The 14,746-nt window shown below is 33.9% G+C and overlaps 1 protein-coding gene across 1 annotated transcript in view; it reads right to left on the reverse strand.

Annotated features, from left to right (window-relative positions):
* Positions 1-139: 139 nt before the first annotated feature.
* fndc4a (fibronectin type III domain containing 4a) overlaps positions 140-14,746 on the reverse strand; it is a 60,728-nt gene continuing 46,121 nt past the window's right edge. The window contains exons 5-6 of the mRNA XM_056481517.1: positions 10,711-10,844; positions 140-1,482 (exon numbers count right to left, since the gene is read on the reverse strand). Of these exons, the coding sequence (XP_056337492.1) occupies positions 1,441-1,482; positions 10,711-10,844 (176 nt within the window). The 3' untranslated portion in view covers positions 140-1,440. The remainder of the gene's footprint in view (positions 1,483-10,710; positions 10,845-14,746) is intronic.

Below are 14,746 nucleotides of genomic sequence, written 5' to 3' on the forward strand. Positions count from 1 at the left end.
AATTTTTGGACGGTAAATGATCAGCAAATTTGATTTGGTTTCTTTGTAGCAAATTCTGTCATACCCCAAATATGCTAATTATAAAGAAGGCACCAAGAAAAGAAAACTTGCATCAAGTCATTCCTCATCTTTATTAAAACTGATAATGAGGAGAAACATACACACCTAATGTAAAATAATACATATGAAATGAGAGCATAAAATGCAAACTATGCATGCACTTTCATCATGAGTTTTATGGCACCTTAATATTCTTAATATCAATATTTCAGTCAGAATATAATTATTTTTCATTGTTTACTACACAGTGATTTTAGCATGTACATTATTCAGTCTGGCAGGTTTTAAAATTAACATTTAGTGCAAAAACAAACACAAGCCTTATATTTAGGATACACAAAATGCTTAGAAAGGTCGAGAGATGAAACTATCTGCAAGTTTTCCTCTACTTTTACTGGCAGTTGCAAATAAGAGCACAAGCTTAATCCAATGAGCTGCTCCTGTACACATCTTACACTGCGAGAGATGCATGCACAAACAAAACACCAGCTAATAAAGAGTAAAAGTCATATTTCACCAGCACCATATCAAAAATACACTTTCCTTACTTTTCTATATAAAAGAACGAAAGAAAAAAAATCTCTGATTTAGTCTGATGAACTGCGGAAATGTTTGGGGGTGTCCTCCATCCTTCATAAAATACAGCCACCCAGTCACATTTCAATGCGTTTTACAGTAGATTGCTTTAAAGTGCCTCTATGCTTATTCAGTTATTACCCTTCATGTAGTATACTACAGGTAATGTTGTATGTTAAAAGTGAAAGGTCTGCAAAGATCACAGCGAAAGAAAGAAATGATTCTGAACTGCTTGATTTCAGTAATTCCAGTCTTCCTGCACCCAATTTTGTATTTTTTTCTGGATATTATATAAATAAGCAATAAGACCCTGCTAAATGAGTGCTGATTTTCCAGTTGTGTGGAACATATATAATATTCTGTCTGTCGTCAATTGTAAAGGAATTTGAACAACAACAGAAGCTGAACATTGAATATAGTAATGAGCATTTGGTAATTGATACACACTCTAAGCAGTAGACTAATCACAACAGGTTGGACCATCTGACCAATAAGAGCAGAGTAGACTCCCAGAAAGACTGAGTTTGGAGAGCAGATCTTTAACTGAACCATTTCAGACACAGAGAAAAGAACTCATCCTGCAATGTATTAGAAAATTTGAGAAAAGTTTTTGACCACTGTACATATGAGACCTTTAAAACGGAACTAGGAACCATTAACAGAGGAACCTTAATTTAAATATATGATCATATATACTGTATATGGGCCGATATTGTAGTGTAGCTGTGTAGCTCTGAACTGTGGTGATGGAAAGGTTGATATACTGTGATCCAGATACTGCGGGTGGGCTCGAATGACATCCCATCAGACCTCAATAATGTTGATAGATGGCACAGACTGGTGGAACTGCAACAGACAGGACGACAAATCCAGTTTCATCAATGCCTGAATGCCGCTGGATGTTTCTGCAGCTTTAGAATATTGTATATTTGGCTGTGAGCAATAAGATGTAATACACATAGAGAGATGAATGCTCATCATTTTGCTCTGTAGCAGAGTAATATGTCGAACTGAAGGCCATTAAGATCATTGGTACAAGAGATGACATCATCACAGGCTCTGATATTGATTTTATCATGCGTCTAAAAGGCCTGGTTTTTTGATGTGTTATAAGGACTAATGCTGGCACACAGCGGAGCGGGTGGAAAGTGAAGCATCTGTCCTGAGAAAATGGCAGGGGAAGAGCTGGCTTGAGGAATATGGGAAGGATCAAAGGCATACAGTATGCTGGTTTTCCTGAGACAGTTTATTTTAGAAGTAGGTCAGTAGCTTTGGTGTTTGATCCACTGCATTTATTATGCTGATGTATGCCTCTGATTCTAAAATTAAGAGTCATGCATTTTTTTCTCCACTTTTCTCTTTAGTTTGTACAAATAAAACAATAAAAATAAGTGGATATTCTGACGATCATTGTAATTTTACCAGTGGCTAATTGGTATTAGTTTAGCATTGTTTTAGGTGCTGTTTTAAAAGTTTTTTTTTTAAATATTGATTAGATTTTTTTATTAAATTACTTTTGAACTGTATTATAGGTCTATTACACACACATTTATAGGTATTTACAGTTGAGGGCAAAATTTTTAGGCCTCCTGTAAATTTTTTTTTTTCAAATATTTTTCAAGTAAAACATAATGGAGCAAGGAATATTTCCGATGAGTGCTTCATAGGCTTCACTATTCCAAGTGTAATTTAAATTAAATATTGTGTGAAAAATGTCTATCTTTTTTTATTTCAACCTGTCTCACTCCTACTGTAAGCTATGCATCTCAAATTTCTGTTTGAGACGCAGTTTCTAGAACAAAATATTCCACGTTTTTTTTAGATGCATTAGACATTCCAATTGAACCGGATCCTATATTAATTATATTTGGAGTTTCTGAAGAATTTTTGAGACTTACACAGGTTCAACAACAGTTTGTTTTTTATATGGGTTGATCTCTGCTAAAAAAATGTATCCTTTTGTATTGGAAGAAAAAAGAAGTTCCAACTCTTAAATTATGGCTGACAGAGTTAACGGGTACATTACATCTGGAAAAAAATCAGGTATACCTTAACCCTTTAACTCTCCCACCAAGAAAAAAATAATTGGATTGCATTTCTTAACTCCTATTAAAGTCACTGGTTAACACAGTCAATGCATTTTCTTTCAACACATCCCCTAATTTCTAAAATATCAACCTCTACCAAATGGTAGATATACTGGAATTAATACATATACTAGGAAAAATAATAATATGATAATATCTGATAATCTGATAATATGAAGTGTAAGACCAATTTATTTAAAGACATATTCAAAATAACACATTTTAATCATCTATTTTTTGAAGTATACCATAAAATATTTCAGATTTAACATGTTTTCTTGTTTTTTTTTAAATAAAGCCAAAATAAAGTGTCGTAGTGCAACAGAATTATGTTGAATTTTTTTTGGTCATTCTTTAAATGACTTTAGCAGTCATTATTTAAACAGGCAAAATATGGTCAACCGTTTGGTGGAGCAGGCGGTTAAAGGGCTAATAGACAAGATTTTGTTATTTTAAAAAAATGTTGGTCCCCTTTTATCTTTTTTCTACAAACTTGTGATTAATATGTTTACTATACCTTTATACCTACATTTACCATTGGATAGCACTGGTGGTTGGTTTGTTTAGAGCTGCACGATACTAGCTAAAATGAGAATCACAATTTTTTTGCTTAAAATCAAGATCACAATTTTTTCATGATTTAGTAGATGTAAAATAAAGGTTGAAATGAGGAGGTTTTTATTATTGTTAATTCTCAAACATATGGTAAAACAGAATAAATATTATTAGGCCTATCTCTACTGTTGGTTAAAATGCTAAGGTTTGTATAGACTTGGAACGGTGGACTTGGAACAGACTTTAAATCTGTCCAGTTTGTTAATTCACAGTAAAATGACGACATCAGAATACAACTATTCATAATTCTGAAGTTGAATTAATGTGTTTGAGACATTTGTCATTGACAACATTATTAGCCTTTTTTTCACTGGTAAAAGGAGACATTTGTCATTATGAGATTCCCTCTTGCATTTTATTCAACATTATATAAGCTAGAGTAGTTATACTGACACTGTTAAACATTTCTTTTTATACACAACACTTTTTGTGTTTTGCTTTTTTGTGTTCACGTTCACTGCTGAGAGCGGCTCATGGCTGCTGTCACTTTGAGAGAAAAGCATCCATGGAAATCATACTTGCCGCGCTGCTCTCAGACGATCACTCTGTGTAATAAAATGAACGTTATTTACAACTTTATTACCTGTTATTGACACCCTATGCAGGTTCTGTTCACCAAAGTAGACATCATTGGTGTGCACACGCTCGTCCTCTCGGTAGTAAACAAACAGCTCGCGGTCAGCTCACGAGTGATTTTGCGGCCGGGACTAGCCTACATCGTAACATTCTACAAGACAGAAATTACATTTTTGGGTGAATTGTACCTTATAAATACAGTATGTGACACTTTTAACGTGATTTGGAGTTGTCCATGTTGCTGTAAAGACTTGTGCGACCGCCTTTACGCTTCTCTCCTGAGCTGGAAAATGTGATTAGCTGAATTGTAGAAAAGCTGAATTAAGATCGCATAGTCAAATCGAGATCTTTTATCGATTAATCGTGCAGCTCTAGGTTGGTTGGGGGAAAGTATGTTTAATTTTTGTTTAATTATAATTTTTATGACTGCTGGTTGTTTTTTCATTTTCTCAACAATTATTTTAAATGTCTAATAGTTAAAATGTAAATATTATGTTTCTATTTTTTTTAGTGTATTTACAAGTGAATGTCTGATAAACTTCTGTTTAATTAAAATATTTAAACCATAATAATTCCGATAATATTTTTGCTTATGGAGTAAGTCTTGTTTGTGTTATTAAGGCTGCAATAAAAGCAGTTTTTTAATTTTCTAAAACTATTTTATAGACAATATTATTAGTCCAACTTAAGCTTTTTTTTTTTTCTTTTATCGGCTACAGAACAAACTATTATGTTTACAAATGTGTTGAAATAAATCTCTTTGTTGAACAGAACTTGGGGGAAAATGTAAAAGAATTACAATTTTACAGGAGGGCTAATCTCAACTGTATATATTAATAATAATAATGCTTAATAATTCTAATTCTAATAATGTTGTTATAAAATTCGGCCAATCATTTACACCACAAATGATTGGCCAAATTTTATGACAGCACTAATAGAATGATTATTATTATTATTATTATTATTATTATTAAGTTTTATTATGGAAGTCTTGCAATTTAAAAAAGTGTCATCTGATTCTTGTGTAAATTGTCTTGACGGCTGTATATGTGAAAATGTATTTGGTGAAACTTCCAGAACACTACTAAAAAACAACATTTAATGATACCTAATGAATGAAATACACCCAAATGAAGAACTGAATCAATTCAGGAGGTTTTGAATTCTGTAAGTCCAGGCCAAATGTATTCCATTATTTATTAACACAAATAATGATTCTGGGACACTGACATACTTTCTCTATTTAGCATTCTTGATCAGAGCCAAACAAAACTAAACAAGCCATTCTGTGAAAAGCTTTGTATAGAGGCTGTGTCAGGAATGCAGGACCGGTTGAGTGTTTGACAGACTGACACTCTGGCCTTTATAGTGTTCGGCCTCATCCTTCATTGTTGGCAGGTTCATCCGACAAATAACAAAAAGGTTTTTATCAGTCAGAGGTTTTATCAATCGGCAGACGGGCTTAAAGTGAGATGGATAGCAATAGAAATGCTCTTCTGCTTTCTGTCTTAGTCTTTCCGCAGGTGTTAAAAGTGATGGGGGTGTTTTTCCTGTCCTCGACGCTGGAGATGCTGATGCTACGCTTTTCATTAAGAGTTAATGGAAAGCATCGTATCTGAATTTACAGGGAAATAGATTTCTCTATTTTAGCTCAATCTGAGGTTTTGAGGGGAAAAAGAGGGGGAATTCCAGAACACGTATAACTGAAATTATAAATATATAATATTATAATATTTCAATTTAGCAAACTGGGCATCTGATTAAATGTGATGACTTCATTTAATTTAAGCATTGTGTTTCAGCAGATTCGTTTACTCAGTATTGTAGTTTTCAAGAGTGATTTCCTTCACAATGTATATATTTTTTTGTAAGTGTTCAAATGAAAAGGTTTATGAATCCAGCTGAAGACTTTAAAGATATTAAAACTTTGTCATTTGTTTGCCACATGCCTACTGATTTTTTTTCTGAGACTTTTCTGTTTTTTTAAAAGCTTGAAACCTTTAAAGCGTGGAGCTTTTACTTGGCAAAACAACAACAACGATCTGTTGTTGCTGACAACAGATTAATAAATCATTGTCACTGCTTTCATGAGAAGACATTTGGCACATGTTATATTTTAAACAGCTTGGTGTGAAGATGCATTTACTGCTAATTGATTAGCCTCGGGTTGAGATTATGAAAGTCTGTTATCATGTGTTGCTTGCACAAAATAATTAACATGTTTATCAGATTTACAGAATTACAACATATAGTAATCTTTGTGGTTTTGATAATCATCACTGACAAACCATATTATGTCCTCCGGCAATAGTGTAATTAATATAAAAGAGGTCAAATTGTTTCATATACAATTTTTTAACTCACACTTTTTATAATATTACAAACAGCAATTTTTTTATAATCTAGAACTGCACAATATTGGAAAAATCTAGCATTGCGTTATTTTTTTTATCTATCTATCTATCTATCTATCTATCTATCTATCTATCTATCTATCTATCTATCTATCTATCTATCTATCTATCTATCTATCTATCTATCTATCTATCTATCTATCTATCTATCTATCTATCTATCTATATATATATATATATATATATATATATACATACAGTGTTCAGCATATATAAGTGCAAGCCTCACAAATCTTTTAAATTCCTATTTTTAATTGGAAGCTATACAATATTATATGTGTGCATATACATTAGATTAGTCACTACTGTATGTAGCCAAATCTGGAGCTTATCTAACCAAATAACTCACGATAACAGTCTAAAAACTATACATACAAATGTATATGTTATAGAAAATTAGTTGAAATTAGTTGAAATTTTGTAAGTTGCATTTTTTAAAAATATTTTTCTTGAATTTAATTGTATTATCTTTCAATTTCTAAATATGTTTGGTGACTAAAATATTATTTTAATAAATATATCTGTTTAATACATCTGTTTTGTTTAAATGCACCAAAATACATTGCCTATATTCACTGAGAAATGTGTACAAATATTCATTTTTAAAATGCGGTGTACTCAATTATGCTGAGCACTGTACAGTGTGATATGAATACAATTGCACCAGACAACTTAATATCTTAATAGCTGATTTTATTACTCCATCTTTGACTCAAATTTTTAATCTTTCACTTTTAACAAATGAAGTACCAGAGATATGGAAATCAACGTTTCTTCTCTACCTATTAAAAGGGGGAGACACCCCACAAACAAATAATTACCGTCCCATTTCTAAGCTGTCTGTCCTGGCTAAAGTCCTTTAATCATTAGTAAACAATCAATTAAAGGATAGTAAAGAATCAATTAAAGTAAGTAGTATTAGGTCTAAATTTCAAGAAAGCAACACAGCACTATTACAGTGGTTTTAAAGGTATTAAATGATTTTATTGATTTATTGACACTCAAAAACATTGTGCAGCCCTGTTCATCGACCTCTCCAAAGCTTTTGATACAGTGGATCATACCTTGCTGTTACAATTCCTCAAAAGTATTGGTTTATCTGATCATGATATTGGTTGGTTTAATAATGATCTTACAAATCAATGTGTGCAAGTGGAAGGCCTTGTTTTTAGTACTTTGAATGTAACTAAAGGAGTTCCACAGGGTTCAGTACTGGGGCCTCTTCTTTTTACTATATATAATATTGATCGAAATATCAAAAATGTAAACTTTTATTATTACGCTGATGATACAATCATATACACAGCTGCATCTACACCCTATCTGGCCCTTTCTCATCTACAGATTCCTTTTAATATACTTTAAGTTAAAACTAGTTTTAAATGCTGATAAAACAAAACTTATGCTATTTTCAAATTCAAAACAAACTAAGCAAAACTAGGTTCTATTACTACTGCTCATGGTACAGAGATTGAATTGGTGCCCCAGTGCAAATATCTTGTTTTTATTAAATTTTAATTAAATTTTAATTGATTATACACTTTCTATTAGTTCTCACATTCAGCAGTTGGTTAAAAAGTTAAAAGTGGTTTTAGGCTTTTATTTTAGAATTAAGAACTGCCTTTTTTTTATGCTAAAAAGAAGCTGGTTGATGCAACATTTATGTCGATATTAGACTACAATGATGTTATCTATATGCATGCTTCGTCTCAAAGTCTGCATGCATCGGATGCTATTTATCATGGTGCACTAAGATTTATAACTAATTTTAAATCCCTTACTCATCATTGTGTGGTGTATACTAGGGTAGGTTGGTTTGCTTTGTCCATTCGTAGGCTCAAGCATTGGCATATCCTTGTTTACAAATTTATATTGGGTTTACTCCCATAATATCTACAGAATTACTGTAAAAAGCCTGCTCCTAACTATGGCCTTCGGTCACAGGATATTTATTTACCGTCTGTTCCTAAAGTGCAGACTGGGATGGGAAAAAAGGCTTTTAAATACGCAGCACTTATTGCATGGAATAATCTACAAACAAAGTTGAAGTTTAAAGAATTGATTTGACTAAATGCTTTTAAAAAGACTATAAATGATTTAGAAGTTGAAACACAGGCTGGTAGATGTTTTGAATAGTTTGTCAGTGTGATTTATGTTAACTGTTAACCCTAACTGTTAATTTTTTTTTTGTTTGTTTGTTAGACCCATGTGACGTGTACTGCCTAATCTTTGCCAGGACGCTCTTGTAAAAGAGATTTTTAATCTTGATGTGTCTTTCCTGGTAAAATAAAGGTTAAAATATTAATAATAATAATAATAATAATATCTCTATTTGGAAATAATTTATAATGTTGAATTGATTAGGATGATTTTGCAGTGGGAGTGCATCTCCATAAAATGTAATAAACAATCTACACAGTTTTTGGAGTCCTCCGACACATTTTCATTGTGGTCTGTGCTATTTGCAGAGCATTTCAGTATTTGCATGTGTTGTGAGTATATTCATGCATAACAATCTATAAATACAATCAAGAAAAAGATACAATTGAAAAAGAGTTTTATCATTTCCTGAGTCGAACAGTTTTCAAGTACAGTAACTGAATGATAAAAATACAAATAATTCAATAAAATTAATCAGAAAGAAAGAAAGAAAGAAAGAGCTTTATTGCCAGGTGTGTTCACACATACGAGGAATTTGTTTTCGTGACAGAGCTTCTACAGTGCAACAGGATAACAGAGACAGGACAAAAAAACAGATAATAAATATATTTTTAAAAAAATAGAAGTAAGTAGTAAGTGCAAATATACAGATTGACAAGTGTATGTACATGTTTATTACTATATACAATGTTATATGTGCAGCTGTTATGTGCAAATTGGCATGTAAAGTGTGTGGTTAAATAAGTGTATATGTGCATAAAAATGTACAGCAAGTAGTGATGTTGGTTTCGCAATTATTATCAAGTGTTCATGAGATGGATTGCCTGAGGGAAGAAACTGTTTCTGTGTCGGGCTGTTCTGGTGCGCAGTGCTCTGTAGCGTCGACCAGAAGGTAAAAGTTCAAAGAGGCAGTGTGCTGGGTGTGAGGGGTCCAGAGTGATTTTGGCAGCCCTAATCGCTGTTAAAGTTACAAATGGTACAATTTCTTATGCCTGAATGCTTTTAAGGAATTAAACAATCACGGCATCAAAAACACATGCAACGATGATTTATAATACAAACGTAACATTGCATATCCTGCGATGTGACTATTGCGAAGAATCACATTGCGATATCGAACCTCAAACGATATATTGAGCAGCCCTAATATAAACCCCAAAGTGTGACGTTTCTTTAAAATGTACACTAGGTGGTAAGTGTATCAGGGCCAAATCAGGGCCGTTGTGTGTTTCTGAGGAAAGAGCTTCACATAATCAGGAAGTCAACAGACAACCATTTTTGGTTTTTGGAGAAAGGAAACTGAGTCATAGAACAAAGGTAAAAAGAGTAACACTATATTTTAGTAACAATTAACACAATAAACAAACCATTAACTAAGATTAAAGCTCAAACTATTAGCTGCTTATTAATAGTTAGTAAGATAAAAGTTGGGTTTAGGTTTTGGGTAGGAACAAGGATGTAATAAACCACTATCTTAATAATATGTATGTAATAAGTCAGTAGTTAATAGTGTGAATGGGCTATATGCACAGCTGGTGTTTTTAAGCCAGTGATAAACTTCCAGCTTTATGTGACTATTTTCAATTTCATAAGGCTTCTTTTACAGCATCAATGTTGTAATGTAATTAAAAAATAATCAGTTAAATAGACTGAAGTATCCATTTGGTTGTTAAACCGTAATAAGAGACGAAAGGTCATTTAAACGCAGGCGCCATCATTAGCAGCAAACTAGCACAGAAATTACATTGAAAATACTGGGGTAAAATTAATTTCCATGTTATAAAGACATGGCACGGAAAAATATAATTTAATGCAGTGCTTCTTGTTTGGTCTGATACCCACTTTATATCGTACCTCAGCCAGGCAGTGAAGATCGCTGTTTTTTTTGAAGAAATCAGATCTTAAAGGTGGTGATTTTGTATGGGATGACAATTATCCGGAAGCTCTGGGGCTGGCTGACTAAAATTAAAAGTCACAGGGCAAAAGAGCCTTGAGGTATAGGGCAAAGGGCCCTCAAGAGCCCAGACTGCATAGCTCATTGTGACATAATAATGCTACTTTAAAAAAAGTGGCAATTAATTTTTTTTTTCAAATGAAGACTAAAAACACTATAAAAACACTACCTTTAAAATGATTTAGAATGTTGTGGCATAATTGATCAAAAGAGTGTTTTAGATTGGACATTGAGAAGTTTGATCTGTATAGTATGTGTCTCTCACCTTGCTCCGCAGAAGGCCTCCGCTGTGGTGCTCTGGTGTGCTTCTCTCTGAGGACGGTTTTACTTTCTCTTTGCTGTTGCTGGAATCATTGTCCTTTATAATGTCATACTGCCGGCAAAACAGGGCAATTACAGCTGCAGAAAAAAAGAAGACATTGCGACACAGAGTCGATGTGCTAATTTTTGATCACAAACACACAACAGAACCTGCTTTATTTACCGCTGAAGACAAAATTATTAGACCTCCTGGGAAAGTTTTCTTCTATTTTAAATATTTCCCAAGTGCTGTTTAATGGACAAAGTTTTTACAACATGTTTTTAAACATACAAGTTTTAACAAATTTATAATAACTGATTTCTTTTGCTTTTGCCATGATATTTTGCTAGTTATCTGGTTTGGCTTAAAGTGCAATTTAAAGGCTTAACAGGGTTAATCAGGTTAACTAGGGGATGTAAATGTAGGTTAATTAGTAGGGATGTGACAAGATCTCGGGCTACGAGTTCCCGCAAGACTAAATTTCAATGAGATTTCTCATCGAGGTGAAAAGTTGACTCGTGAGATCTGATGGAGCATGAGGGTGAATTTAGCACTAAAGATTGGAGGCAGGATTGGATTTGAACTACACACCAAGTGCTTTGCACACACCAAGCTGGCCTCAGAGTTGCGCAGCACTTGTTTGCTTGGGCGGGTGAGTGTGACGTAACCACTTTTTTCTTCACCGAAGTTCAAAGGATACCTTGTCCAAAAGCAGAGGCTGCTACAACTGCAGCCACAAACATTAACCATGGCTCATAACATGCACTTTAGGGGTTTCGTTACACCCCTATTAATTAGGCAAGTCATTGGTTTGTTCAGTAGTCAATCGATTTTTATACACACACATATATATATATATATATATATATATATATATATATATATATTACATATATTACATATATTAATATTTATAAGTTTAGTAGGAACACTTGGGAAATTTATAACAATTTTACAGGATGGCTAACTATTTTGTCTTCAACTGTTCCTCCATTTCTCCTCTGTCTCTAACTGTAAGTATGCACGCTCATTTTCTGAAGTAGTTCAGCACAAAGCATGTGGTTTAGAGTCATGTATACACACCAGCTAGGACTGAAACAAAAACTAGTGTTACTGTAGATAATCATTAGACCAGCTTGAACTGCAACAAAACCAAGGTTACATGATCATTAAAGGTATCAATGAAAAAATGATTATAGTAATGGGGTGGATTTTCTGATAGATGTCCGCTCCAGAATGATTATGATTATTAATAAAGTTGAATGTTTAAGAGCTAAATGATATGCGACATAGGTTCATTTTGAAAATGTAGCCCTATATACATTTCGGAAGATCAGAAATTATGTAGCCAGAGGTGTTACCAGTTTGTCCAGTTAGCTCGACATGTATGTCGATGGACTTGAGACGCAGAAAGGAGTTGACCATGACGACGGGGTTTGTTGTTTGGTTTTTGAGTCTGGTGAAGAAAGGTTCCAGAAAGCGGCTAAGACAAAAACAGAATCCAAACAATAAAATAAACAAGTAAAAAACAGGGTGAGAATGTGGTAAAATCATAAAACTTGGTAAAAATCAGGTGAGGGCTTTTCTTTTTTTGGATTGCTTTTCAAAACTGTCAGCTGAGTTTAGGGAAGTGGGTGGGTGTGTCAATCGATGCTTTTGAAAACACTATTGGTTGAGTTTAGGGGAGGAGGAGGGTGGATCAATCAATCGGTCAGTCAGTCAGTCAGTCAGTCAGTCAGTCAGTCAGTCAACAGCAGCCTCTGGTGGATTTACACGAGAAGAGCAGGCGCAAAAGGCACTCACGAGAGAAATTTGAGATCTCAAAAAGCGTACACAGCGGCCTCTGGTGGAAAACAAAAACTACAAAAAAACAAACAAACTGGGACGTATTTGGTGCTCTCCAGAAATGTATATGGAGGTACATTTTCAGAATGAGCCTGGGTTGATTATATGACCTCAGTGTCATCCCTCTTCAAAGTAAAACTGGAATAATAGGTGTGTGATTGCTTTTTCTGTATGACAGGATCTACCAACCAGATTAGAGGTCATGGAGACCTCTTATGTGGAACTGGACTCTTGAAAGATTGGAAACAATTGTTTCTTGAGTTATTTGCCATTTTATGTGTTAAATCTTCCGTAAACTTTCTTTTTACTTGAATCTCTGACTCTGCCTCTTCTTCATTTGACTGACTGGCAGTGGTGGAAAGAGTACTGAAAAATCAAGTAAACTCAAGTAAAAGTACACCTAAAAATGTAGTGCAAGTAGAGTAAAAGTATCTGTTGTAAATATTACTCAAAGTGTGAGTAAAAAGTAGCCCTTTCAAAAGTACTCAAGAGTAAGCTGATGCGTTTATATGTAATTTGTGGATGTGTGTTAACGTAACATTCTCCAGTGCATTTAGTTATTGTCCAGCAGACACAAAACGTCATAAGACGTTAATATTAGGTTAGATTTAGGTTGTGATGTCAGGTAACCAAAATTCAAGTCTAGCAAGCATCTAAGGACAATATTATTTTGATGTCCAATAACGACGTCAAATGATGTTGATATTTGGTTGATTTTAGGTTGTGTTAGAAAGTGAACAAAATCCAACGCCCCCCTTTATCTTAAACCAACATCATGTTGATGTCAAAATAGTGACATTTATTCGTCAGGTATGACAATTAAAATCCAACATCTGATAGACATCATAGTGCACACAACGTCAAGCTGTAACATGATTAGACATTGATATTTGGTTGATTTTAGGTTGGACGTTGGACACTGACGTAGGCCTGACATTGGGTTCTGATGTCATCCCAATTTTTATTTCCAAACAAAATGCAACATCTTCACGGCATTGGGGTACAACGTTGATCTGACGTCATGTTGACGTCTTGTGCCTGCTGGGTGTTTGAGGCTATTTGGGTCATCATATAGTAAACATCTTCTCATCAGTGACATGCCTCTAAACAGTCTCTGGGTTATTACATGTAAAGATTTTGGACATTGTCTTGGACACTTTTAATGCTTCCAAACATTAATTCATTCATTTTCTTTTCAGCTTAGTCCATTTATTAATCTGGGGTCGCCACAGCAATGAACCAGAATGAACCAACTTATCCAGCATATGTTTTACACAGCGGATGCCCTTTCTGCTGCAACCCATCACTGGGGAACACCCATACACTCTCATTTACACACATACACTACGGACAATTTAGCTTATTCAATTCACTTATAGTGCATGTCTTTGGACTGTGGGGGAAACCGGAGCTCCCAGGAGAAACCCACGCGAACATGGGGAGAACATACAAACTCCACACAGAAAATGACCCAGCCTGGGCTCGAACAAGCGAATGTCTTGCTGTGAGGTGATCCTGCTACCCACTGTGCCACAGTGACACCCTGCTTCCAAACAGTTTGCTGCAATTATAAATCACCCATGTCTTGAGGTAGTTCAATATGATGCAATTTATCTTCTTTGTGTGATTTAACTGGACAGGAATCACAGGACTAATTTTTCTTATCCCAGACAAGAAAAAATGAAGTAGTGCAGTTTGAAGGAAAGTAGTGGAGTAAAAGAATCAATATTGCTCTAAAAATGTACTCAATGGAAAGTAAAAGTACACATTTTTAAAACTACTTAGTAAATTACAATTTCTGAGAAAGACTACTCAATTACAGTAATTTGAGAATTTGTAAGTTTTTGCTTTACACCACTGCTGACTGGTCATTTTTGGGTTAAAATGGTTGGTTACCCTACAGAAGAAAACATGGACTGCTAACTTCAAGTATTTAAAACATCCTCCTAAATAATAAATTAAAAAAGCATTTGAGATTAAAAATAAAACAGATTAACAATAACAAGTTTGGGGTCAGTCCGATTTTTTTTTTCTTTTTCAAAACAAAATTGAGCAATTTTTGTAGTAACTACATTCATGTAACAAAGGTTTATTTTTTTTTCTTCAATTAACGCTGCTGTTTTGAAATAAAAAAAAATCTGAAAAAAAAATACAT

Source organism: Danio aesculapii, chromosome 20 (assembly GCF_903798145.1).
Source record: "Danio aesculapii chromosome 20, fDanAes4.1, whole genome shotgun sequence".
Taxonomy (NCBI): Eukaryota; Metazoa; Chordata; class Actinopteri; order Cypriniformes; family Danionidae; genus Danio; species Danio aesculapii.